At 54.3% G+C, this 27736-nt stretch overlaps 1 protein-coding gene across 4 annotated transcripts; it reads left to right on the top strand.

The window, feature by feature from the left end:
• The first annotated feature begins 11997 nt into the window (after positions 1 to 11997).
• Positions 11998 to 27594, top strand: LOC144943017 (acyl-coenzyme A synthetase ACSM3, mitochondrial-like). Of its 4 annotated transcripts, none has more exons than XM_078870262.1 (13): positions 11998 to 12758; positions 13872 to 14109; positions 15603 to 15813; positions 18088 to 18231; positions 19822 to 19978; positions 20556 to 20635; positions 21522 to 21645; positions 24075 to 24155; positions 24480 to 24581; positions 24697 to 24824; positions 25989 to 26088; positions 26750 to 26869; positions 27378 to 27594. In XM_078870262.1, exons 1-13 carry the CDS (start codon positions 12492 to 12494, stop codon positions 27462 to 27464), a joined length of 1839 nt encoding a protein of 612 aa, XP_078726388.1. In that variant the 5' UTR covers positions 11998 to 12491; the 3' UTR covers positions 27465 to 27594. The 4 variants fall into 4 exon arrangements, with proteins under 4 accessions (XP_078726388.1, XP_078726321.1, XP_078726556.1 ...); XM_078870195.1 differs by having other exon boundaries at positions 13869 to 14109; XM_078870430.1 differs by having other exon boundaries at positions 11998 to 12782; positions 13902 to 14109.
• The last annotated feature ends 142 nt before the right edge of the window (positions 27595 to 27736 follow it).

Raw genomic sequence — 27736 nt, 5'->3', positions numbered from 1 at the left:
GGGGTGTTGTCCACGTGCACTAGTTACGCCACCGCGTCCCCCCCCCCACAATAAACGATTCCGGGAGGAGCAGAGGTCATCTCTGCTTTGCATGGCCAATTAGGAATGTGTTCAACACGGCAATTAATTTGACAGTGTTGTGTTTTGAAGCAGAGGTCAGTGGCCGAGCTTGACCTCGTGTGTGTCAATGTCACCGATGCGTTTCTTCGACCTTCCTCTATTGTACACTACGCGACGTTCTCCAGCTTGAATTGTTGTATTTATTGTGAGATACGCTGTATGTATGCGCCGTAGGTTGAACTTCTTTCGCACCGTACGTAGCCAACCGTGATAATCGAAGGTGCTGGGGGAAAGACAGCAACAGCAGCTGCTGCTGCCCCGTTGTGTCGTGGTCCACGAGTTGGGACCCCCTATGACAACCGCCATGAGATTTGTTTTCGACGACAGTTGTAAACAACAACAACAACACGTATGCAATGTTGTGATGAGGCAAGAGGAGGCCGCGCTGATACTAACCCGATGAAAATAAAGAATAGATTTTACCCTTTCTGGCAATAAAACAGGTGTTGAGATATTTTCTTTTACTGTGATACTGCTACAAAAAATGTCCCACGTTGTAGCTGCTCACTCCGAGCTATGAATGCCCCGATCGTGCATTGTACTTGCACTGCCCGCCTCTTGGCGTTGTTCTCTGTCCTGCCGCTGCTGGTGAGACTCGGCCATAGAGAAGGCTGCTGCTGTCTCTGCTGCAGGTCAATCAGTTCCAAATACAATGCCATTGATAATTATAATGATTATCAGAGCGTGTTTTTGTATGTTCACCACAAGTACGTGTGTTAATGCAAACATGATTCCTTGCAAAATATTTCTACTTGGTGTTTGATCATCTTAACACCTGTTTTGTTGCCAGAAAGGGTGAAGCCTATTTTATTATTTCATACTTTGATACTGGCAAAAAGATCCCATTTTATTGTAGACCTATGTTCAGCAGTGCGAGACAAATCGAATATTGGGGCCCCAATATTCAGCTGAGCTGACAATGTCGTCACCACGCCGCTGGGATCGTCTGCATGGTCACCCCCATGCCTGTAGATGCAATGAATGAATGTTACTGGTAGGAACCTCCTGGTTACACCAGCCCACAGGGGATTATTGTGTCCGTCGTGCAGGGAGGGGCTGGTGGGGAGGGGAGGTGGGGAGGGGCTGGGTGGGGAGGGTGGGGCTGGGTGGGGGGTGGGAGGGGTGGGGCTGGGTGGGGAGGGGAGGGGCTGGTCACCCCGTGGTGCCCTTATAAAACTCAACGTTTAACCTACTCACACCGGCTTGTGCCCGCCCTCACAGTCGGGCATATTTGCGGAATACACCACGCAGCCGTTGACCCTGGCCATTGACCGAGCAACCCGACGTTCCTACCAGCTCCCTCCGCAGGAATGTGTTGGTAAAGAAGGAATGTGTTTCTCCGTCTCTCTCGCTCTGAGCCGCGCAATTGCCGGAGCCTCCTCCACCAGAGGGAGCCCCAAGAGATTCCACCTCTGAGGTTTGGTGAAAGTGGAAGGAACATCGGAGACAGTGATGGGCCGCAGGGAGGGTTTGTGTCAATGTCACCGTGAGTCACGGTGTCACACCGACGCAGAGCCCCGAGATACGGAGAGTGGAGTCACCATCGCGGTCACGATTACTCGCTAATGAGTAGAACGGCACGGGAGAGAGAGACAAAGCAAGTCGTCACGGAGTTTGACCTTGTATATATTTACGTTGAATGTCAATTAAAGTAGGAAGCATCCATATCAATAAACGGGCGATTCCACGGTTGTTCCCGTGCCAGGCGTGAGTTCTAACACATCGATGCCGTGGCACGAGCTCGTGTCACGGCATCGATGTGGAACTCTGCGTGCACAGAGTGGTGTTTGTGGCTGGCGATGCCAATGCGAGCTCCATGGCGGAGGCTGCATTTGCCGTGACGACAAGGAATGGCGTGACGACGGCACGAGACGACGGGAGCAACGACGACGACTTCAGATAAACGGCACGAGAGGTCGGTACCAGAAGGATGTTGCAGCACGACTTGAGAAAATTGGGACAATACACAGGGAAGTTGAGTCAAGTGACGAAATGTTGCAGTGGGCACGGACTGGGGGCACTCTGCCCATGGACCGTGATGATGATGACTCTCGTCTGTATGTGTGTCTGTATGTGTGTGTATGTATGTGTGTATGTGTGTGTCTGTGTGTGTGTGTATGTGTGTCTGTATGTGTGTGTGTGTCTGCATGTGTGTGTCTGCATGTGTGTCTGTATGTGGCAAAACAACCTCCTACCTCCTCGCGGTGCCGGACGGGCAACACTGTCGTGGGCAGTGCTGTGGGGGGAGGGCCAATGCCCATTGGCCTCTCCCCTCATGGCGTCTGTGACCACCACAGTGGCTAAACGGGGGCTCTGGACGGGTGCGAGGGGCTGGTAACCCCTCCACCTTCAATTAACCACCACTAAACTACGAATTAAACATAAACCTGTAATTAATAAGCTTGTGCCGGAGGCCCCGGGGGGTCAGGCTTTTATGACGTCTCCTGGCCAAACCCCATTTGGCGGAGCCAGGAGATTGAATTTTAACCCTCGGGGCTCCTCCAGAAACAACGAAAAACCATTGCGGATGGCCACGTGGAATGTTCGAACGCTCACTGCGGAGGAGAGGCTGCCACTCCTCTGTCGGGAGCTGGACCGGTACCGCCTGGATCTCTGTGGCATTCAGGAGGTCCGGTGGACCGGTTCTGGCTCCTGCCACCATGAGGGGTGGACAGTCCTCTACTCGGGGCAGGAGACTGCCAAACAACAGGGTGTGGCTCTTCTTCTGAACAAAAGAATGAAGGGGGCGTGGGAGCGTGGCGGTGAGGTGTGGGAAGCTGTAAGCCCCAGGATACTTTGGGCTCGCCTTCCCATCAACCAGAGGCGAGGAGTGGTGGTCGTGGTTACTTATGCCCCCACCGAAGACGAACATCCGTGGAGGGATGCAGGCAAAGCCGATGAGTCGGACGCTTTCTATGACCTCCTGTCACAGGTGCTGGCTAAAGTGGCCACTCGGGACAGAGTCATCTTGTTGGGTGACTTCAATGCCCGAGTTGGTCATGATGCTGGCACCTGGTCTGGAGTGATTGGAAGGCATGGGCCAGATCAGCTCAATAATAACGGTAGGAGGCTGCTAGATTTTTGTGCAGCCCATGGGCTTGTAATTGCCAACACGCTCTTCCGGCATCGGCGCATCCACACAACATCATGGATGCATGCCGGGTCCAAGCAAGAACATCTGCTGGACTACGTAGTGACGGACCAGCGGATGCGAGCCCATGTCCTTGACACCAGGACCTACCGTGGAGCTGATCTGCCCTCTGACCATCGACTAGTCATCTGTAAGATGCGCCTGCCATTCTTCCACTCCGGTGGTGGGTGTACACCCAGGATCCCATTCCAACCAAAAGTGGCCTGGTCTCAGCTAGCTGATGAAAGTTGCAAGCGAGAATTTCATCATCGCTTGCAGCTGGGGTTGGCATCGTCCCCCACTCCACCTGATGTCGAGGGTAAATGGGCGAGGTTTAAGACTGTGACTCATGCAGCTGCAATGGCTGCTTTGGGTACGCGGTCCAGACCTCCCCGGGAACCCTGGCTGACGGAGGAGGTGTTCAGGTTAATTGAGAAAAAGCGACAGGCCCACTCTCATCGCCTACAGCATCCCACGTCAGAGAATGAGGAGGTTTACCGCAGTCTTCGCTCGGAGGTTCGGAGAGCCGTGAGGCGCTGTAAGGATGGGTGGTGGTCGCGGGTTGCTGAGGAGATGGAGTCTGCCTCAGTAGCCCGCGATCACAAATCACTATTTAACTCCATCAAAAAAGTAACCTGCAGCGCCACACCTATTACCATCATTAGAGGAAAAAACGGTGATCCAATCTCCGACCCCCAGGAACAGGTTTGCAGATTTGCTGAGCATTTCTGTGAGGTCCTGGGGGAGGGAAAATCTCTCAGCCAGGAAAACATCATGGCACAAAGTGGGGATAACCCTGCTGAGGCTGCGGTGCCTCAAATATTGGAAGAGGTCACCCCCTGTGAGTGGCTGGCTGAGGTACCGGCTGTTGAGGAAGTACTGAGGGCGATCCGGAGTCTGAGACCAGGGAAGGCACCGGGCAGAGATGATCTCCCAGGCGAAATGCTGAGGGAGGGTGGCGTTTGTGCACAGACTGCCCTATATGACATCATAACAACAGTCTGGACCACTGGACGGGTTCCGCAGCACTGGAAGGATGCCCTGGTGGTCCCCCTCTTTAAGAAGGGGGACCGTACCGACTGTAACAACTACAGGGGCATCTCACTCCTCAGTGTGCCGGGTAAGGTCCTGGCAAGGATTATTCAACATCGCCTTGCTAGGCATGCTGAGGAGAGGCTTGCGGAGCCCCAATGTGGTTTCAGGATAGGGCGGTCCTGCACAGATGCCATATTTTCTGTCCGTCTGCTACAGCAGAGGTGTAGGGAATTCCAAAAAGACCTACATCTCTGCTTTATTGACCTGGTCAAGGCCTATGATACCATCAGTAGGACTGGGCTCTGGGTTGTTCTTCGTGCTTTCGGAGTCCCTGACCCTCTGCTCACGATCATTAAGGACCTTCATGATGGTGAGCGGGCCCGGGTAAAACTACGTGGCCGGGAGTCGGAGCCTTTCCCTGTACACCTTGGGGTGCGACAGGGATGTCCTCTGGCTCCCACATTATTTAACATCTATTTCGACTGCGTAGTTCGTGAAGCTTTCAATAGCTGTACCCGGGGAATTACCATTTGGTACAGATATAATGGGAGGCTGATCGACGCCCGGGTGCGATCAAGGGATGGCTCCCTATTGGTCAACCACGTTATGTATGCCGATGATTTGGTAATAGCTGCTCATTCAGAAGAGGAGTTGGAGACGCTGCTGCTGAGACTGGAGTGTGCCACTAAGAGGTGGGGCCTTACCATCAGCCCCACCAAAACTAAGCACCTGCCTGGGTATTTTGTACCATCGGGCACTCCGCCCCCACAACTCCCAATCGGTGATGGGGCAGTTGTGGAGAGAGTAGAGAGTTTCCCATGCCTGGGCAGTGTGCTCATGACCGGCTCCAGTTTATCAGCAGAGGTCTCACTCCGAATCAGTCGAGCGGCAATATCTTTTCATCGGTTGCGTAACGCTGTGTGGAAGCTACCTGGTCTGTCGCTCCGCACGAAGCTTCAGGTCTTCTCGGCCACGGTCATTCCCTCCCTTCTCTACGCTTGCGAAACGTGGACCCCCCTAGTGGAGCATCTTCGCCGGTTGGAAACATTTAGGCTGGCCTGCCTACGATCCATCCTGGGTTTAACCAGGCTGGATTGTGTGAGGAGCTCACAAGTCCTTGAAAGATCTGGGCAAAGTCCCATCAGTGAGCTCCTCCGGCAGGCAAGGCTGCGTTGGCTGGGTCATGTAGCCCGCATGCCCAGCCACCGTATGCCTAAACAGCTTTTGTTCGGCCGGATCGAGGGGGCTAAACGGGCGCGGCACGGGCTGGAGAAGAGATGGAGTGATGTGGTACAGGAGGACGTGGAGCTGAGTGGACTTGCCGATGACTGGTACCAGCGGTGTCAAGATCGGCCTCAGTGGAGGAGGCTCGTCAAGGACGCTACTGGGCAGTTGGAGGCAGTCGCCCTCCAACAACAACGGAGGGCGGAGGAGCGACGCTCACAACAACGAGCGGAGCGCCGGGTGGCTAAAGCACAGCAAGTTGGCACAGTAGGGGGCACAGGTGGTGCATCAGCCAGTCATCTCGGTCATCTCGGTCAGTCGACCCGTGGCACCTGGGTCTGCCCCGTGACCTCCTGTCAGCGGGCGTTCGACACTTCACGTGGCCTCAGGGTGCACATGGCCTGGCACAAGCGTCGTGGTGACGTCACCGCCACTTAGTGGCGAATGGCGGTTGTTGTTGTTGTTGTCTGTATGTGTGTCTGTATGTGTGTGTCTGTATGTGTGTCTCTGTATGTGTGTGTCTGTATGTGTGTCTGTGTGTGTGTCTGTATGTGTGTGTATGTGTGTCTGTATGTGTGCATGTGTGTCTGCATGTGTGTCTGTATGTGTGTGTCTGTATGTGTGTCTCTGTATGTGTGTGTCTGTATGTGTGCATGTGTGTCTGTATGTGTGTCTGTATGTGTGTGTCTGTATGTGTGTCTCTGTATGTGTGTGTCTGTATGTGTGTCTGTATGTGTGTCTGTATGTGTGCATGTGTGTCTGTATGTGTGCATGTGTGTCTGTATGTGTGTCTGTACGTGTGTCTGTACGTGTGCTGAACCGTGAATATGCCAGCGACTCGCGGGCGGGGTGGATCGCGATTGCACAACACGAGAGAGGCAAACTGACCCCGACTGGAGGACATTCATCAAGGGGGTGATTAACCGCGGGTGTCGGAGTCGCGCTGTGTGTTGCAAGGGGCGGGCGCATCGGGTGACCTGCAATGCAGGAGGACGTGGGTTCCATGCCGACCCTGACGTCTGCTTTCTCTCTCTCTCCTCGTGCTCGCGTGGATTGTTTTGTTCTCCGGGTCCTCCGGTTTTCCCCTCCACATTTAGAAACACGCGTCTCGATTATTTAGATTATCAAGCTGCTATCAATGTCCTCATGATAAGCCACTTCGTTGAGCTATCATTTGTGGCCAGGTCGCTTCTGAAAAATGCGTTAATAGCTCAGTGGGCTTTACCTAGTAAAATAAAATGTGTTTTATTTGTTTTTATATTTTTAGTGATTTCTTTACCTTATCTCCACTTTGCACTCCCGCCTTGTTTGTTGTGTTTGTTGTAACTTTCTGACCCCGTGCCCCCTACTGAACATCTGCGACAAAGAGCTTCATGGCTCATCGGATACCTCCTCCAGTATCAATAAATATTCTGACATGAGTGTGTGGGGTCGTCAATGGCATTGAGTGAGCGCTGCCTCGCTCCGCCGAGACTACGGGGTCACCATCTAAACATCATCATCGTCTGCGTCGCCACCGTAATAGCGACAGTTTTCAATCAACAGCGCTGTAGCACATGGCTATATTAACTATAAACTATTGAAACTATTCAACTATATTTCGATTTGAAGCTTTCGTGACTGCAGGGATTCATCTTCATGGTTCTTTCGGTAAAGTCACGTAGAATTTCTACGTGACTTTACCGAAAGAACCAAGAAGATGTTCGACTACACCTAATTAACTATATATGTTTTACCAGCTCAGGCTCCCGCTGAGCTATACGGCTCTTTTTCAGAAGCTGCTCGGCTATCACAAACGACTGGTCGACGAAAGAGGCTTATCGTCACTTGGGAATGTATAGCAGCAGTCAAATATTCTCTACAGCGGCAGTCAAATACTCGGAATGCACTCGTGCCAAGCCATTTATTTATCCGTGCAGCATTCGCCGACGTGTTTCATGTTCGCCCTGAAGGCACACAAGACAGGCACACTCGAAAGTTCGACGCCGCACTACAAATACAAACGCTCAGCACATTGTGGGTTGAGCGAGGGAGGCGGGGTGCTGATGGATGCTTTACCAAACGTGAAGTCGCACGTGTGTCTGTGTGTGTCTGTGCGTGTCTGTGTGTCTGTATGTGTCTGCGTGTCTGTGTGTGTCTGTGTGTCTTTGTGTGAGTGGGGAGCGGTGGTGTCGCGGTTAGCGCACTGCGTTACAAACCCGCCGAGCCCAACTTTGATTCCCGCTCACAGCCAACACCGGTGACGATTATCTGAACCGGTTCCGGTCCTGGACCTCCCCTAGGTCGACTGAGCCTCAAATTAGTACTTGGTGCGGTGTTTAAACATCGCCACGAGGGAGACAAAGGCGGCCGGGCGTGGTGCTGGCCACCCACCCCCTCGTGTGCCGTGCCGGCCTTCATAGGTGCTCGCCAACAGCACTTGCCCTTACAGTCTGTTCAGGCTATACGGGGGATCTTTGTCTTTCGTGTAGCGTGTGGGGAGCGGTCGTGCAGTGGTTAGCGCTACGCTGCGCTACGAACCCGGCAACACGAGTTCGATTCCCGTTCACGGCCACCACCAGTGACGATTATCTGAACCGGTCCTGGGCCTCCCCTATGTCGACTCAGCCTCAAATGAGCACCTGGTGTCGTGTGTAAACATCGTCACTGGGGAGACAAAGGCGGCCGAGCGTGGTGCTGGCCGCCAGCCCCCTCATTGGCGCTCGCTAGCAGCATCTGTTGCTCCCAACAGATGCTGTTAGATGCTCCACGGGGGACCTTTGTCTTTGTAGAGGATCGTTGAGAAACTGCCCGAGGTTGATTTAACCTTTGTGGGTGAGGACAAAAGAGGCAGGGCTGGCAGCGCGGCTTGCAGCGCGAGTTAATATTCAGCAGGCGACCCGCTCGGGGAGCAAAGGTCGCCTCTACCCAACATCACGACGCCGCCGCTGCCGCTGCTGCTGCTGCTGCTCCGCGAACATCGTGAAGGGACACACACAGAGGAGGCATTGACTCTTGACACGAGAGGTGAGCCGACATCGCGGGCAAGAAAGGCGGCAGCGATCGCTGCTCCTGCCGAGGTGGCTGGAGATGTTCACTCCCTCGCCTCGCGAGCAGGAGGTCGTGGGGTCGATCCCGACCCTGACGATGCCTGTTGGAGTTTGCGTGTCTCTCTCCACGTGTTTGCCGGGTCTCCACGTTTAGAATGAACGTGGGTTTAGAGCGGCGGTGCAGCGGTTAGCGCTACGCTGCGCTATGAACCTGGCGACACGGGTTCGATTCCCGCTCACGGCCAACACCGGTGACGATTATCTGAACCGGTCCCGGGCCTCCCCTAGGTCGACTCAGCCACAAATGAGTACTTGGTGCGGTGTGTAAACATCGCACCAGTGTAGTAAACATCGCCACTAGGGAGACAAAGGCGGTCGGGCGTGGTGCTGGCCACCCACCCCCTCGTGTACCGTTCCGGCCTTCATAGGTGCTCGCTAACAGCACTTTCCCGACAGTTTGTTAAGGCTATACGGGGGATCTTTGTCTTTGTGTGAGTGAGTGTGAGTGAGTGTGTGTGAGTGAGTGTGAGTGAGGAGTGTGTATTTTTTGTATTCCTTCACCAAGCCACCTCCTACCCAGCAAGTGAAGTCAGCCAGCCCAGTACTGAGGGTAACAACATTTATAACTCTAAAAGATGCCCTTTATCTGGTAATTGTTTTCATATATATATGAGATGTGTATTGTAATATAACTGTAATTTACAAAAAAGGAAATATCATAGATAACAAGTGTAAAGGGGTGATGTGGCGACGTTAGGAATGCCCCCCCCACCGCTTTGGTTGACGTCGGTGGGGATCGCTCTTCACAAACAGAGCCACCACAATCAGAGCCACCACAATCAGAGCCGCCACAATCAGAGCCACCACAATCAGAGCCACCACAAACAGAGCCACCACAAACAGAGCCACCACAATCAGAGCCACCACAATCAGAGCCACCACAATCAGAGCCGCCACAATCAGAGCCACCACAATCAGAGCCACCACAAACAGAGCCACCACAATCAGAGCCACCACAATCAGAGCCACCACAAACAGAGCCACCACAATCAGAGCCACCACAATCAGAGCCACCACAATCAGAGCCACCACAATCAGAGCCACCACAATCAGAGCCACCACAATCAGAGCCACCACAATCAGAGCCACCACAATCAGAGCCACCACAATCAGAGCCACCACAATCAGAGCCGCCACAAACAGAGCCACCACAATCAGAGCCACCACAATCAGAGCCACCACAATCAGAGCCGCCACAAACAGAGCCACCACAATCAGAGCCACCACAATCAGAGCCACCACAATCAGAGCCGCCACAAACAGAGCCACCACAATCAGAGCCACCACAATCAGAGCCACCACAATCAGAGCCACCACAATCAGAGCCACCACAATCAGAGCCACCACAATCAGAGCCACCACGATCTCTGCCTGGTGGACTGCGGCAGGAGGAATCCCATGGACTGAGAAGCTCTTTTTCAAACAGGCGATGACCCATCCCAGGAGATGCCCCCCCCCTATCACCCCCCCCTGCCCCCCAGCCCTAGTGGGGGGCTGGGGGGGAGGGGGCAGCGCGAGGCACAGAGGGGGGGGGGGCGGTGACGGGGGCAGGAGGCGAGGCCACGCGGTGCCCACGCCGACAGAACTGAGCCCGCCACACGATTGGCGGGGCCTCTACCCTCGATATCGCGATACGATATGAATATTCACGATATGACGATCATCGCGATATCAGTTCCCCCCGCCCCCCCCCCAAAAAAAACCGTTCTGATTGTGCGCCACCATTTCAATCGCCTGTTGTCATTGTGTGTGCTTTGGTGTACCTAAAGTACACCCGACGATGACGTAATGCGTCTTCTTGTCCACGGATGCCGTAGTGTGCGATGTACGAAGCCGCTGTTGGTGGGCCACGCCACTCATGACAGTCGCCCTGTGTCCACCAGAGTCATCATCGGCTGGTTAAACAAAATGAAACTTTAAACTTGAAACGCTGCGTGTTGAACGGAATGTATAAACAGAGATTCTCGCCTTGAAAGTTATTGTTTAAACACGCAGCGTTTAAAGTTTAAAGTTTCATTTCATTCAATAACGCACTGGTTATTGATTTACTTAAATCATACATATACATACAAAGATCGCCCGTATAGCCTGAACAGACGCATGGGGCAAGTGCTATTAGCGAGCAGCACCCATGAAGGCCGGCACGGCACACGAGGGGGTGGGTGGCCAGCATCACGCCCGGCCGCCTTTGTCTCCCCAGTGGCGATGTTTACACACCGCACCAGGTACTCGTTTGAGGCGGAGTCGATCTCAACTAATTGTAAATAGACACACAGACACACAACACCAGCACTGCACGGAACGCGGGTTCCGTGTCTCCTGTGCAACCCGTCCCGGCGTTTCCCAACATTCTGCAGAGGCCACCGCTTCTGGTGTTGGCATTGCCAACCCCCCCCACACTCACATCGCCTGAACCCCCCCCCACACTCACATCGCCTGAACTCCCCACTGACTCACGTGGCCTGAACCCCTCCACTCATTCACATCGCCTGAACCCCCCACTCACATCGCCTGAACTCCCCACACTCACATCGCCTGAACCCCCCACACACTCACATCGCCTGAACTCCCCACACTCACGTCGCCTGAACCACCCACACACTCACATCGCCTGAACTCCCCACACTCACGTCGCCTGAACCACTCACACACTCACATCGCCTGAACCCCCCACACACTCACATCGCCTGAACCCCCACACTCACTCACATCGCCTGAACTCCCCACACTCACGTCGCCTGAACCACCCACACACTCACATCGCCTGAACTCCCCACACTCACGTCGCTGACGGCATCGTTCGTCCTTACTCGTTATCCGTCGTCTCTCAGTCTTCGCGTCCACCACCATCATCGTCGTTGTCGCTCATTTCAGGAACGCATCCCCCCCCGCCCCGATGTAAACCGAGGTACTGCTGTAGTCCAGCCACGACATGCTGCTACTACTCTACACAAGTGGCCGTGTTTCTATTGAGTGGTGGATTCTATTCGGAGTTGGCCAGATTGACGAACACCCTATAACCTTTACAAAAACAAACACGTGGCAAAAATGTCTTTAAAGTCCGTCGTGACGTTCATTGCCATTCCCTTGCAACGTCGCTGAGTTGTACGCTCAACGTCACACCGCTCGGTTGGTTCGTGTCTCTCTCCATCCCTGCCTCTCTGTAGTGCGTGTCTCTCTCCATCCCTCTCTCTGTAGTGCGTGTCTCTCTCCATCCCTCTCTCTGTAGTGCGTGTCTCTCTCCATCCCTCCCTCTCTGTAGTGCGTGTCTCTCTCCATCCCTCCCTCTCTGTAGTGCGTGTCTCTCTCCATCCCTCTCTCTGTAGTGCGTGTCTCTCTCCATCCCTCCCTCTCTGTAGTGCGTGTCTCTCTCCATCCCTCCCTCTCTGTAGTGCGTGTCTCTCTCCATCCCTCTCTCTGTGTAGTGCGTGTCTCTCTCCATCCCTCCCTCTCTGTAGTGCGTGTCTCTCTCCATCCCTCCCTCTCTGTAGTGTGTGTCTCTCTCCATCCCTCTCTCTCTGTAGTGCGTGTCTCTCTCCATCCCTCCCTCTCTGTAGTGCGTGTCTCTCTCCATCCCTCCCTCTCTGTAGTGCGTGTCTCTCTCCATCCCTCCCTCTCTGTAGTGTGTGTCTCTCTCCATCCCTCTCTCTCTGTAGTGCGTGTCTCTCTCCATCCCTCCCTCTCTGTAGTGCGTGTCTCTCTCCATCCCTCTCTCTGTGTAGTGCGTGTCTCTCTCCATCCCTCCCTCTCTGTAGTGCGTGTCTCTCTCCATCCCTCTCTCTGTGTAGTGCGTGTCTCTCTCCATCCCTCCCTCTCTGTAGTGCGTGTCTCTCTCCATCCCTCTCTCTCTGTAGTGCGTGTCTCTCTCCATCCCTCTCTCTCTGTAGTGCGCCATGGCGAGCAGGCAGTGGCTCAAGAGAGCATTAGGCCGCTGGAGATGGCATTCACGCCCGAACGTCTCTGCGCTGGAGGACCGTCGGTCCGGAGCGCACCCTGTGGCAGGGCGCGCGCTGTCGTCTCGCAGCGAACCGCGGGACCCCTCCGGCAAGGCCAACAACTTTTCTGACTACGACTCCATGCGGAGGGACTTCAGCTTGGCCATTCCGGAGCACTTCAACTTTGCCGGCGACGTTCTGGATAAGTGGGCGCAGATCGAGGAGGTAGGCGGAGCAGAGTCAGGGCTTGCTGGCGCTGGGAGTGAGTCTGTGTGGGTGTGTGACTTGGGTGTGGGAGTGAGTGTGTGTGAAAGTGAGTGAGTGCGTGTGCATGTGTGTGCATGTGTGTGTGTGTGACGTCACCGCCACTTAGTGGCGAATGGCGGTTGTTGTTGTTGTTGTTGTGTGAAAGTGACTTGGGTGTGAGAGTGAGTGTGTGTGAAAGTGAGTGAGTGCGTGCACGTGTGTGTGGACGTGTGGGTGCACGTGTGTGTGGACGTGTAGGTGCATGAGTGTGTGTGAAAATGACTTGGGTGTTAAAGTGACTGAGTGTGAAAGTGAGTGAGTGCGTGCACGTGTGTGTGCATGTGTGTGCGTGTGAAAGTGACTTGGGTGTGGAAGTGTGTGCGTGCGTCCGCGCGCGTGCCCGCGTGTGTGTTTGTGGGGAGCGGTGGTGCGATGGTTAGCGCGCTGCGATTCCGGCTCACGGCCGACACCAGTGACGTTTATCGAGGTCGACTCAGTACCTGGTGCGGTGAGTAAAATATCGCGACTAGGGGGACAAAGGCGGCCGGTCGTGGTGTTGACCACCCACCCCTCGTGTGCCGTGCCGGCTTTCATAAGAGTGCCACTCGCTAACAGCGCTTTCCACAACAGTCTGTTAAGGCTACACGGGTAACTTTGTCTTTCTATATACATTTACTTGTCACCGTGGGTGCCACGGTGGTGCTTTACTCTTTCGACGTTGGTTCATTATCCCACCACAACATTTTCCATTCGATTTACTCCTCAAAAGAACACCCCTGGGCCCGTGATGGAAATTCCACATTTCTATGACGGGGGCAAGCCACTCCATGGAGACAAGCACTGTTTGACTCCCCCCCCCCCCCCCCCCCCGATAAAGTGTGTCTCACTTTATCGACCCCCCAGAGAAGGATGATGGGGACGAGCGAACCCCCCCCCCCCCCCCCCTTGTGTTTGAACTCTCGACCTTCCGATGGCAAAGCAACTCGCTGCCGCCGCTGCGTCCCCCCGGCCGGATTGCTCGCCGGCAAACATCGCCCAACGGCAGTGCCCACGCGATGCCAGTGACCCGCCCGGCGCGCCTCGTTGCAGCAGCAGCAGCAGCTGGGCCTCGGTGAGCCCAAGCCGGCGCTGTGGTGGGTGGGCGCTGGCGGCGCTGGCGGCGGAGACGGCGGGGAGGAGCGCTGGGGATTCCGGGAGCTGGCCGAGCGCTCGCGCAAGGCGGCCAACGTCCTGACCGGCGCGTGCGGCCTCGGCAGAGGGGACCGGCTGCTGCTGGTGCTGCCCAGGGTGCCCGAGTGGTGGTTGCTGAACGTGGCCTGCATCCGCGCAGGTTGGTGGGGTGCACGTGGACGTCACGAGCGGCTTCCGTTTGGCCGGGTAGAGGGGGGGCTAAATGGGCGCGGCAATGGACTAGAGAAGAGATGGAGCTGATGTGTCAGTGAGTGAGTGAATAGCACAGGCTCGAGAAGAGATGGAGCTGATGGGTCAGTAGTGAGTGAATGGCACAGGCTCGAGAAGAGATGGAGCTGATGTGTCAGTGAGTGAGTGAATAGCACAGGCTCGAGAAGAGATGGAGCTGATGTGTCAGTGAGTGAGTGAATGGCACAGGCTCGAGAAGAGATGGAGCTGATGGGTCAGTAGTGAGTGAATGGCACAGGCTCGAGAAGAGATGGAGCTGATGTGTCAGTGAGTGAGTGAATGGCACAGGCTCGAGAAGAGATGGAGCTGATGGGTCAGTGAGTGAGTGAATGGCACAGGCTCGAGAATAGATGGAGCTGATGGGTCAGTGAGTGAGTGAATAGCACAGGCTCGAGAAGAGATGGAGCTGATGGGTCAGTGATTGAGTGAATAGCACAGGCTCGAGAAGAGATGGAGCTGATGGGTCAGTGAGTGAGTGAATGGCACAGGCACGAGAAGAGATGGGTCAGTGAGTGAGTGGGTGAGTGAGTGGCATGGGCTCGAGAAGAGATGGACTGATGTGGTACGAAAGGATGTGGAGTTGCGTGGACTTACTGATGACCAGCAATGTGAAGATCGGCCTGTATGGAGGAGGCTCATGAATGTCGCTACTGGGCAGTTGGAGGCAGTCGCCCTCCAGCAACAGCAGAGAGCAGAGGAGCGACGCTCACAACAACGAGCAGAGCGCTGGGCGGCTAAAACGCAGAGAGTTGGCACAGTGGTGAGCGCAGCTGACCTCCTGCCAGCGAGCCTTCGACACTTCACGTGGCCTGAAAGTGCCTCTAGCATGGCACAAGCGCTGTGGCGACGTGATCGCCACGTATGTATGTATGTTGAGCTTATTCTTTGGGTCTTTCGGTAAAGTCACGTAGATAGGTTGAAAGAAAATAACAAAAAACTACGACGTTTCGATCGCAACACAAGCGGTCGTCATCAGGAGAAAAACATGATGACGCTCGCTTGTGTTGCAATTGAAACGTCGTAGTTTTTTGTTCTTTTCTTTCAACCCATCTACGTGACTTTACCGAAAGACCCAAATAATATGAACTCCTGCAATCACGAAAGCTTTAAGTCAAGATGTTACGTTGAGCTTCTTTTGGACATTCCACGTGGCCACTCACAGTGGCTTTTGCCATTTATAGAGGAACCCCGAGGGTGCGGGTTCAGTCTCCTGGCTCCGCCAAATGAGGTTTGGCCAAGAGACGTCATAGACGCCTGTCCCCCCGAGGCCTCCGGCACAAGCTTAGCTGTTGTTGAGCTTCTTACAGCAGGCATCGTCAGGCTCGGGATCAAACTCACGACCTCCGGCATACCAGGCGAGGGAGTTAACATCTCACACCCCCCCCCCACCGCCTGCGTGTCCAGGAGTCGTGCTCATCCCCGGCACGGCGCAGCTCACCGTGCGCGACGTGCGTAGCCGCCTGCTGGCGTGCGGGGCGCGCTGCGTGGCCACGGACGAGTCGCTGGCTCCGCTCGTCGACCTCGTGCTGCCCGAGTGTCCGCGCGTCAGCTCCAGGCTCCTGGTCTCCGCAGGCGGCCGCAGGGACGGCTGGCTCAGCTTCCACGACGAATTCAGGCACGGCGACTTTTGTCTCCGTCCCCGTCCCCCCCCCCCCAGGCCCCCGCGGTGTTCGCCGCGAGCGTCGATGAGGAGGTGGAGGTGGCGCCGCCCGCGTGCCCCGGTCGGAGATACGCTCCGTTGTTTAGTCCGTCGGCAGGGCGCCTGCGGTGGGGTAGAGTGTGGGTACGCTCCGCTCGTTCCGAGACGTCTGGCCGGCGTGGGAGAGTCGTCCAGACACTACCCCACCACAAGGGCTTCTCTAGCGCAGTGGCTCGCAACCCCTGGGGGCACGCGGAGGCCTGGGGGCACGTGGCAATGTTCCAGGGGGTACGTACGGAGGTGATTTGTAAATGTGCGAAATGATATCGTACGTGAGAGTCGCTGGTGAATAATCATGTAAGAATCTGCCAATATAAATAAACTACGGTAAAATGTAAATCCATATGGTAACCTAGAACGATATAAAATACCTTTATAAACTCATTGATCGTAAACAATGTGGTTTCCAAGAGGAACCAGTGAACAAATGTGGTGACGCGTGCAGAGCGGACGTCGAATTTGTGTTATTCGCTTGCAGATACTTAGCGTGTTAGGGGCACCTCACAAAATGGACAATCGGTAAAACATATATATTGACGTTCATTATCCGTACATTTATTTCTCAGAACCACGTTGGGTCAGGCACGGCGGTGGGGGGGGGGGTTACTACTCAGCTGAAAGGAAATTCAACAAGGGGCAAGGTAGTGGCCGAAGAGAGCGCCAAGAACCACTGCCGTAGAGAGCGGCGTCCCAGCGGCCATCTGCCGCAGCTGGGGCTGCGCTTGCCACGGTGGGGTCAAGCGGCCGGGCGGTGCGCGGTGTTGGGGTCAAGCGGCCGGGCGGTGCGCGGTGTTGGGGTCAAGCGCGGGGCCCTCCCGCCGCTTCCAGAGCGCAGTCTCGCCCATCGGGTGGCTCGCGGCCGCTGCCGGCGGAGGGGCCGCCAACAGAGGGTGCTTTGGCCTACTCTTCCAACGCTGGCCAGACATCTCGGAAGAGGCACGCGACCTGCTGACCGAACTCACTGTGGCAAACCCATTTGGGCCCGCCGGATGGACAGAGGCATGGGGGAGGGAGGAGGGGGGGGGGATTTAAGAATCATCCACCTTTGTTTCAGCCGGGAGGTGGAGTCCAACCGGCAACCTTTGCATTTGGAGTGCGGTTGCTCTAACCATAACAATAATACCACTACTAAACTAAAAGCTATTTTTATTTTACCGGGTAAAGCTCTTTTTCAGAAGCGATCTGGCCACGTTACGATAGCTCAACGAAGCGGCTCATCATCATCATATGGATATTTCTATCCGCCGAATACTGTAAATGCACATCGATTCTAAATGTGGAGGGGAAAACCAGAGGACCGGGAGAAACATCCACACGGCCACGGCGAGAGAGAGAGAGACACGCAGACTTCAAATATACAGCAGCAGGTGTCTGGGTCGGGATCGAACCCACGGCCTCCTGTATACCAGGCGAGGTAGTTGACACCCCCCCACCGGGCACACATAGTGACGCGTGTACGTGCAGCGTGTACACACGCGTGACCGCAGGGTGCAACTTTTGTCAAAAAATGGGAACGATGGGTGGAGGGAAGGGGGTGGTGGGGCAGAGGGGTTACTTCACATTCGGTGACCACGGTTACGACAGATCCGCACGCCACAATCTGCGGTGTCAGAAAACGCGAAGTCGGTGACGCTTTTGGGTGGTTTTTACATCAAAGGTGCCCAAGTTCACATGCGTGAGGGGCACGTGAGGAATTGAGATGTTAACTACCTCGCCTGGCATGCAGGAGGTCGTGGGTTCGATCCCGACCCTGATGACGCCTGCTGCATGTTCACTCTCCCCGTGGTCGCGTGGATTTTTCTCTGGGGTCTTCCATTCCACATTTAGAATCAAGGTCACGCGTCTAGAGTACACATTTGGTTGAAATACATCTCCAAGTGATGACAAGCCACTTCGTTGAGCTATCGTTTGTGATGGTCAGGTCGCTTCCGATGAAAGATCTATACAGCTGAGTGGGGCCTTACACCTCGCCAAATACAAGATGGTGCCACGGGGCGCTCCCCGCGCCACCAAATGCCACCTTCGGCACCAACTCGGGTTCATGCTCCTCCTTAGTGGAGAATCACTGCCACGGTGACCCCTTCCCCCCCTCCCGCCTCCCCCCCCCCCCCCATCCGAGGGGATCCTGGAACCCGGGGCCTGCCGTAACCCACAATGCCCCATAACCCACAATGCATTTCCATCCGGCAGGGCGGCCTCGAGCCGTCACGAGTGCGTGAAGACGGACAGCAAGGAGGCGATGACCGTCTTCTTCACCAGCGGCACGACGGGCTCTCCCAAGATGACTGTCCACAGTCACGGCAGCTTTGGCTTGGGCTTGACCACGAACGGAAGGTAACACGCGTCGCTCCGTGGAGGCCAAGGGACAATCACACCACGTTGCGCTGTGGAGACGCGCTTTGTGACGTGTCACCCGCAGCATCGCACATTTTTTTACGTCCCGAAACCTTGCTGCTTCTTTTCAAATAAATTAAAATAAATAAAACACACTTTCCGAGCACAAAAGTCTCAAAGGGTCAACCGCATTTCTTTATTTGAGAAGTAAAATTGTAAACCTGGAGGGGGTGGGGGGGGAGACAGAAACGACGATGGGAAAGAGAAAGGCGACTAAAAAGTGGAGCGGTGCGAGGGAAGGAGCAGAGAAAGTGAGAGAGAGAAGTGAGATGACCTTAAGTGTCGTGGTGGTGGTGGCGTGGTGGTGGTGGCGTGGTGGTGGTGGTGGCGTGGTGGTGGTGGCGTGGTGGTGGTGGCGTGGTGGTGGTGGTGATGGTGGTGGTGGCGTGGTGGTGGTGGTGGCGTGGTGGTGGTGATGGTGGTGATGGTGGTGGTGGTGGCGTGGTAGTGGTGGTGGTGGCGTGGTGGTGGTGGCGTGGTGGTGGTGGTGGCGTGGTGGTGGTGGTGGCGTGGTGGTGGTGGTGGTTGACCACAGAGCTGGTGGGATGCAAAAACCCAGTTTTTAGAGTATTACTAACATCATAGAGCAGGGGTCCGCGATTTGCATGCGGCTCTTTAAGGACTGCTTTGTGACGTTTTCACGTATCAATGGCCCACCGTCTCTCGTCTGAACCACGGGCATTGCGACTCTTGAAACATTTGGGTTCTTTACCGAATTCTAAAAAAACGTCTCTTCTTGTTACTGTGGTTGGTGACCACTGTCCCCCTGTCACGGAGGATGCGCCACCATCGCCCGTGGGATCTCCCGGCGTTTGCGGTGTTTTTTATTTCCCCCTCTCCCCGTCTCTGTCCACGCAGCAGTATAACATGGGCACACCACAGATGTTTGATGGGCAGGTCACGTGCGGCGGAAGTCACGTGCTGTAGGTTAAAGTGGACGGTATTGGGGAGCCACTGGGAGCTATGCACTTTTAGATCATCGAGGTTACAAACTCGTTTCTTTAGAACTGCTTTTTGTGTTCAGTTTGTTGTCCTTCCCTCCACCTCCGGTTGGCACAGTCAGCTACGTACGGTGCGAAAGCATTTCAACGTACATACTAAACAGAAGTTGTTTTTATTTTACGAGGTAAGGCCCACTGAGCTGTGTAGCTCTTTTTCAGAAGTGATCTGGTCACAGATTATAGGTCACGAAGTGGCTGTGTAGCAGTCAAATACTCTAAATGGATGTTGATTACTAATTTGGAGAGAAAAACTGGAGGACCTGGAGAAAAATGCATGCGACCACGGGGAGAGAGAGAGAGAGCGAACATGCAAACTTCGAATAGTCAGCAGGCATCGTCAGGGTCAGGATCAAACCCACTAACCTACAACCTCTGGTGTACCAGCGAGAGAGTTACTATCTCGCCGCCACGGCATCTCTGACCGATGCCAGTTAATATTGGTAAAGTGCCAGGCATCGTCAGGGTCCGGATCGAACCCACCGCGGCACCCCCCACACGTTCAACGTGCACGCGCTCCGTGCGAACGCAGATTCTGGTTGGACCTCACCCCGGCAGACGTCATGTGGAACACGTCGGAGACGGGCTGGGCCAAGTCTGCGTGGAGCAGCGTCTTCGCTCCGTGGACGCAGGGCTCCTCCGTCTTCGTGCGCGCCATGCACAGATTCGACTCCCGCACCGTCCTCAAGGTGTGAGCGTCGGCGTGCTCGCTCGATACGGCGGAAAGCCCTCTCGAGACGGCACTTTACCATTCCGCGATGTTTTTATACTGCAGGAGGAGGAATCCGATGAGCTATGAAGCTCTTTGTTTCACAGATGTCCGGTAGGGGCACGGGGTCAGAACGTGATAACAACAAACAATAGAAAAAAACACGATCGTAGTGCAAAGTACAAGACAGGTAAACAAATCGCCCAAACACAAACAAATAAAACTAAATCATCCCCCATTCAATCAGACAAAACCCACGGAGGTATGAACTTATTTTTCAAAAGTGACCTGGTCCCAAATGATAGCTAAAGAAAGTGGCCAATAATGTGGACATTTACAGAAAGATAAATTATCTGAAATAGCTTAATGATCTCATCCCTGCTCCAACCATGCGACTGATGTGCATCGTCGGTAAAAAAAAAATCAATCAGGTTACAGGAAGGTGAATTAAGAAAGAAAACGCAGCAGGAAACATGAGCACGCTTTTGCATGTCTTGGTGCCATCGCCACCGTCTTGCCTGTGTCCGTGAGCGCCGTGCCGCTGCTGTGCCCTCCAGACGCTCGTCGATTACCCCATCACGACGTTTTGCTCCGCTCCGACCGCGTACAGAATGATGGTGCAAGAGGACGTGGCAAGGTGAGCCCATCATTGACACCGTGCTTGATGAATAAAACTGTAAACTTTTTTATTTGATTTTACCGGTTAAGATGAGATATACGGATATTTTTTTTAGAAGCGACCTGGCCACAAATGCCAGCTCAACGAAGTGGCTCATCATCACGTGGAAATTTATAGCAGCCAAATACTCTAAACGCGTGGTGATGTTGTTTCTAACTGTGGAGGGAAAATCCGGAGGACCCGGAGAAAAATCCATGCAACCACTGGGAGAGAAACACGCAAACTCCAAATATACAGCAGCAGGCGTCAGGGTTGGGATCGAACCCACGACCTCCTGTAGACCAGGCGAAGTCGTTAACATATCGCCACCGTTATTGGTGCTTGATGGCTGTATGTATGTTGTATATATGTTGAACTTCTTTAGCACTGCACGTAGCCAACTGTGCTAATCAGAAGTGCGGATGATGGATGGATATTGTTCAATTGTTCACTGAGGACTTATGACTGATGATTATCAATTTAAATAATCACAATTTAAACTTGTAACGCACTAACGCACACTATACCATCACTCTGGACGATAGATAACAAGTCAAGAGGCACGAAGTGACCTGTCCAGAAAACGATCGCTCGACAAAGTGGCTCATCGTGTGCAAATGTGGGTTGTGAGAATACTGGACATCTGCGAAAAAAGGGCTTCATAGCTCATCGGATTTCTCCAGGATAAATAAATATTCTGATTCTGATCATTTCATCTCGCTTCTTGCGGTGGCAGAAGTGACTGCAGCGCGTCAGTGTGCGGCGCTTTAGAAATCAAATTTAATTTGGGCCAGAGTAAGGAATCGGTCCCCGTCCCTGCCACCTCTGCCCTAAAGCTTCCTCTCGTTCCCCTCCTGCACGTCAGCTTCAAATTCCGGAGCCTGCAGCACTGCGTGAGCGCTGGGGAGCCCATCAACCCCGAAGTCATGGAGGCGTGGAAACGCGCTACCGGTCTGGACATCTACGAAGGCTACGGACAGACAGAGACGGTGAGATCCTCTAGCAGTGAGCTGCTCCAGCGGTGAGATCCTCCAGCGGTGAGATCCTCCAGCGGTGAGAACCTCCAGCAGTGAGATCCTCCAGTGGTGAGATCCTCCAGTGGTGAGATCCTCCAGTGGTGAGATCCTCCAGTGGTGAGATCCTCCAGCAGTGAGATCCTCCAGCAGTGAGATCCTCCAGTGGTGAGATCCTCCAGTGGTGAGATCCTCCAGCGGTGAGAACCTCCAGCGGTGAGAACCTCCAGTGGTGAGATCCTCCAGTGGTGAGAACCTCCAGTGGTGAGATCCTCCAGCAGTGAGATCCTCCAGTGGTGAGATCCTCCAGTGGTGAGATCCTCCAGCGGTGAGAACCTCCAGCGGTGAGAACCTCCAGTGGTGAGATCCTCCAGTGGTGAGAACCTCCAGTGGTGAGATCCTCCAGTGGTGATATCCTCCAGTGGTGAGAACCTCCAGTGGTGAGAACTTCCAGCGGTGAGATCCTCCAGTGGTGAGATCCTCCAGCAGTGAGATCCTCCAGCAGTGAGATCCTCCAGTGGTGAGATCCTCCAGTGGTGAGATCCTCCAGCAGTGAGAACCTCCAGTGGTGAGATCCTCCAGTAGTGAGATCCTCCAGCAGTGAGATCCTCCAGTGGTGAGATCCTCCAGCGGTGAGAACCTCCAGCAGTGAGATCCTCCAGCGGTGAGATCCTCCAGTGGTGAGAACCTCCAGCAGTGAGATCCTCCAGTGGTGAGATCCTCCAGTGGTGAGAACCTCCAGCAGTGAGATCCTCCAGTGGTGAGATCCTCCAGTGGTGAGAACCTCCAGCAGTGAGATCCTCCAGTGGTGAGAACCTCCAGTGGTGAGATCCTCCAGCAGTGAGAACCTCCAGCAGTGAGATCCTCCAGTGGTGAGATCCTCCAGCGGTGAGATCCTCCAGTGGTGAGATCCTCCAGTGGTGAGAACCTCCAGCAGTGAGATCCTCCAGCGGTGAGATCCTCCAGCAGTGAGATCCTCCAGTGGTGATATCCTCCAGCAGTGAGAACCTCCAGTGGTGAGATCCTCCAGTGGTGAGATCCTCCAGCAGTGAGAACCTCCAGCAGTGAGAACCTCCAGCAGTGAGATCCTCCAGTGGTGAGAACCTCCAGTGGTGAGATCCTCCAGTGGTGAGATCCTCCAGCAGTGAGAACCTCCAGCAGTGAGAACCTCCAGCAGTGAGATCCTCCAGTGGTGAGAACCTCCTGCAGTGAGATCCTCCAGCAGTGAGATCCTCCAGTGGTGAGATCCTCCAGTGGTGAGATCCTCCAGTGGTGAGATCCTCCAGCGGTGAGATCCTCCAGCAGTGAGAACCTCCAGCAGTGAGATCCTCCAGTGGTGAGATCCTCCAGCAGTGAGATCCTCCAGTGGTGAGATCCTCCAGCAGTGAGATCCTCCAGTGGTGAGAACCTCCAGTGGTGAGATCCTCCAGCGGTGAGATCCTCCAGCAGTGAGAACCTCCAGCAATGAGATCCTCCAGTGGTGAGATCCTCCAGCAGTGAGATCCTCCAGTGGTGAGATCCTCCAGTGGTGAGATCCTCCAGCAGTGAGAACCTCCAGTGGTGAGATCCTCCAGCAGTGAGATCCTCCAGTGGTGAGATCCTCCAGCAGTGAGATCCTCCAGTGGTGAGATCCTCCAGTGGTGAGATCCTCCAGCAGTGAGAACCTCCAGTGGTGAGATCCTCCAGTGGTGAGATCCTCCAGCAGTGAGAACCTCCAGCAGTGAGAACCTCCAGCAGTGAGATCCTCCAGTGGTGAGAACCTCCAGTGGTGAGATCCTCCAGCGGTGAGATCCTCCAGCAGTGAGAACCTCCAGCGGTGAGAACCTCCAATGGTGAGATCCTCCTTTTCTCCGGGGTCCTCCGGTTTTTCCCCTCCACATTTAGAAACAACATCACGCGTTCAGAGTACTGGGCTGCTTTACATTTTCACGAGATGATAAGCCACTTTTGTTGAGCTATCGTTTGTGGCCAGGTCGCATCTGTGAAAGAGCTACTATATGTGGGCTTTATCTGGTAAAATAAAGTGATGAATAGTTCAGTTTAGCTTGGCGAGGTGACGCCACATGCGGCAGGCCGTGGTTTCTTCGCGGCTGGAGATGGAGAAGTTCGTGCCGGCTGGAGATAGCGACATCGTGAGCCGGATAGCCCGGTAGTACCTCCCGCAGTCACACTATTCAACAACAACAATTGCATTCACGTATTAAAAAAATAGGGGGGTGGTGGGTCAGCCATGAATTTTGAAAGTAATTGTAAATGTCACGGGTTTATTCTCTTTTGTTTGCGTGAAAAACATTACTAATTGGCTGTGTCGGGTGGTGGCAGGTTTAACGACACATTTATATTTACGCGATCTAACCCAAAAACCTCCATTACAGTTAAAAGTAATCTTTTTCTTGTGCCGTCAGGTCTTGGTATGCGGGACGTTCAAAGGGATGAAGATCAAGCCTGGATCCATGGGCAAGGCTTCTCCAGGATACCAAGTAGAGGTACATTGTCGCACCTCCGATTGGCGCGGTTGGCTACGTATGGTGCAAAAGAAGTTCACCATACGTACATACATGCAAATGCTCTCTTGTATGTATGTACTGTATGTATGGTTTGGTAATGCTACCCTCCGGGCCTATCCGGCCTTCAGGAGCAGCCGTGCCTGCGTGTGTGCGTGCGCCGGGCGTCGTGCCAAACAGGCGCGGTGCCGGCCACCCACCCCCTCGTGCGCCGTGCCGGCCTTCATCGGCGCTGCTCGCGAACAACACTTTGCCCCAAAAGTGTGTTAAGGCTACACGGGCGATCTTTGTCTTTGTGCCATCCAGGTCATTGACGAGCAAGGAGAAGTAGTCGCGGCTGGAGAAGAGGGAGACTTAGCCATCCGGATAAAACCACAAAGGCCTCCCTGGCTGTTCACGGAGTATCTGGTAAGGGTTCGCGGAGCGTTACACCGCCAAAGACGCGTAAAGATCGCCCCGCGTAGCCGGGCCAGACTGTTGGGGCGAGTGCCATTTGGCGAGGCCCGGCCTCTCTGCCGTGCAGGACGATCCCCGGAGCAGTGCGGCGACGGAGCGAGGTGACTTCTACGTAACGGGGGACCGGGCGACTCGGGACCGGGACGGATACTTCTGGTTCGTGGGCAGAGCCGACGATGTCATCCTGTCGGCCGGGTGAGGCTGCCGCCCGGTGCTCAGTGGGGCGGAGAGGGGGCGGTGGTGGGGAGATGCTAACTACCTCGCCTGGCATGCAGGAGGTCGTTGGAGTGTGCGTGCGTCTCTCCCCGTGGTCGCGTGGATTTTTCTCCGGGTCCTCCGGTTTTTTCCTCCACATTTAGACTCAACATCACGTGTTTAGAGTATTTGGCTGCTATACATTTCCCCGCGATAAGCCACTTCGTCGAGCTATTATTTGTGGCCAGGTCCCTGCTGCAAAAGAGCTACATGGCTAAAAAATATAGTCTTATAGTTAACTTCCACTTTCGAACATTTATTCACTCCCATTCCTTCTCTCTGGGTCCACCGGGTTGTTCTCACCACATTTAGAACCAACGTCACGCGTCGAAATAGCGCAAGGCGATGTCACAGTGATGATCACATCACCGTTGCTCTATTTTGGACCGAAAGCAGGAAGGCTTCTTCGCAATTCTGGCAAATCGCCTGACGAGGCTGGTTGGGGGTTTACTCGCCATCACAGCGGTGTGCTGAAGTAACCGCTAATTGGCACGTTTTGTTTCCGTGATAAACCTTACTACTTGGGCTGTGTCCAGTATTTGGTTGCTGTACTTTTGCACGCGTTGAGCCACTTTGTCGAACGATCATTTTATGGCCAGGCGCCATTTTATGGCCAGGCGCCATAGTCGGCGTGCGCCGAGAGGACTCGACGACGCGGACGAGCGGTCAAAAAAAGGGCAACGTTCGGGGCGATTTAAAATCGACTCAATCGCCCAACCTTGCACCTCACCCAAGATTCTATTTCACAAGTGCGTGACTGCGAGTCCTGCTGTGCCGCTGGACCGGGCCGTCGGCAAACCCGCGGCTCCGGAGCAGCGCGTGGCTCTCCAAGGGGGTGTCTGGTGGCCGCTATTAGTTACCAAGGAGGCGGCACCGTCTCCTCGTATTCACACATTTGCATTTCGGCTCTTGAAATATTGACGGGTTTTTTTTTTATTTCGGTGGCCCGATCCCTCCCTCCTGTGCTCGACCAAGCACGCTCCACTTTGGGGAGGGGAGGGTGGCCACACGAAGACGTCTCACTCCACGCGTTGCCACGGCAGCGAGCGTCCGTTCGCCTGTGACGCGTCCGTGCGCGTCTCTGCCCCCCCCCCTCCCCCAAAGCTATCGGATCGGCCCCTTCGAGGTGGAGAGCGCCCTGATTGAGCACCCGGCCGTGGTGGAATCCGCTGTCACCAGCAGCCCCGATCCGGTCCGCGGGGAGGTGAGGCCGCCGTGTAGCGCACACGCCCCTGTCACGTCGCCATCACGCTGTGTATCTCTGTGAGTCCCTGTGCATCTCTATGTTTGTAGCGATTTCTTTGCCTTTCCTACACTCCCATGGTGTGTTTGCACTGTTTGTTGTTGCAAAGTTTTGTATCCGCCCCTACTAGACATCTGCGACAAAGAGCCTCATAGCTCATCGGATTCTTCTTCCTGTCTCTCTGTCTCTCTTCTCGCCCCCTTCACTGGAACAAACTTCTCCCTCCGCGTGAAGCGGTCACCTTCGTTCGCTCGTTTTCACATCTCACTCAAAACTAGCTCCTTGTTTCCTAGCTCACCACACGACTCCCCCCCCCTTAACCTCCCACCTCACAACCACCGCCGTTCCTGTTCCCTCTTCACGTTCTCATTCGATCACTCATGAACCCCGTTCATTCAATCCATGCATCATCATTTACTGTCATCGATTTCGCTTTCACCAAATTCACACATCACGGATTCCCCTCCCCCCCCCAATTGCTTCCTCTCATCTAATTCAGTCACCTCCACCGTCACGTTGACACGTCGTTCTACCGTTTATCAAGTCTTGGTTAAGGCGCGACGTAGATCCCTTCAAGGGAAGATTTCTGATGACACCGATTGTGACCGTTGTGCGAGACCAGGTGGTGAAGGCCTTCGTTGTTCTCACCGAGGAGTACAAGTCCCGCAGCCCCCAGCTGCTCATCGCGGAGCTGCAGGATCACGTGAAGAGCGTGACGGCCCCGTACAAGTACCCGCGCAAGGTACGCGCAAGTGCCGTACAAGTACTCGCGCAAGCGGCCAACAATCGACCGCATCAATCTCCCAGGTTTAGCCACTGCGCCACCACTTATCCACCCCATTCGTTGCTCTTAAGTGGCGTTTTAAGATGTTAACTACCTCGCCTGGTATTCAGGGGACCGTGGGTTCAATCCTGGCCCTGACGATGCCTGTTATCGCCTCCCGGGGTTGCGTGGATTTTTCTCCAGGTCCTCCGTTTTTTCCCCTCCACGTTTAGAATCAACTTCACGCGTTTAGAGTATTTGACTACTTTAATTGTCCACATGATAAGCCACTTTGTTATTGACCTATCATTTGTGGCCAAGTCGCTTCTGAAAAAGAGCTATATAGCTCAGTGTGCCTTACCTGGTAAAATAAAAACATGTTTAGTAAGGCTACATTTTTGCTTAATGTTATTCCACTTTGGTGACACAATAATCTATGCAATAATACCAGTGGCACAAGCTCACGCGTGCTATCATTTCCTTTCAGATCGAATTCGTCGATCAACTCCCAAAGACCGTGAGTGGGAAGATACGGAGAGTGGAGCTTCGCAAGAAGGAATGGGACAGGAGCTGAATTCGCGGTCCACGGAAGACCTCCCGGCCGCAGAAGGAACCCCATGAGATGATCACAAATAGAGTTGATTTCACAGAGCAAGTCAACGCACAAACAGTATTACCGTCTTTCCGCGTGCTCAGTTAATCGTAATACCGTGAGTACATTGTTGTAGATTGTTGTTCATTATAACAAGCCAATTACAATGTTACCAATATATATTTTTCAGACAACGTGGTATTCTTTTGTTTTATTAACAAGGGAGACCCGCAGTCAAGTTGATGAGATAGCAA

Source organism: Lampetra fluviatilis, chromosome 1 (genome assembly GCF_964198595.1).
Source record: "Lampetra fluviatilis chromosome 1, kcLamFluv1.1, whole genome shotgun sequence".
NCBI lineage: Eukaryota > Metazoa > Chordata > Hyperoartia > Petromyzontiformes > Petromyzontidae > Lampetra > Lampetra fluviatilis.
The sequence above is the reverse complement of the archived record's forward strand: the minus strand, read 5'-3'. Positions and strand labels throughout refer to the sequence as shown.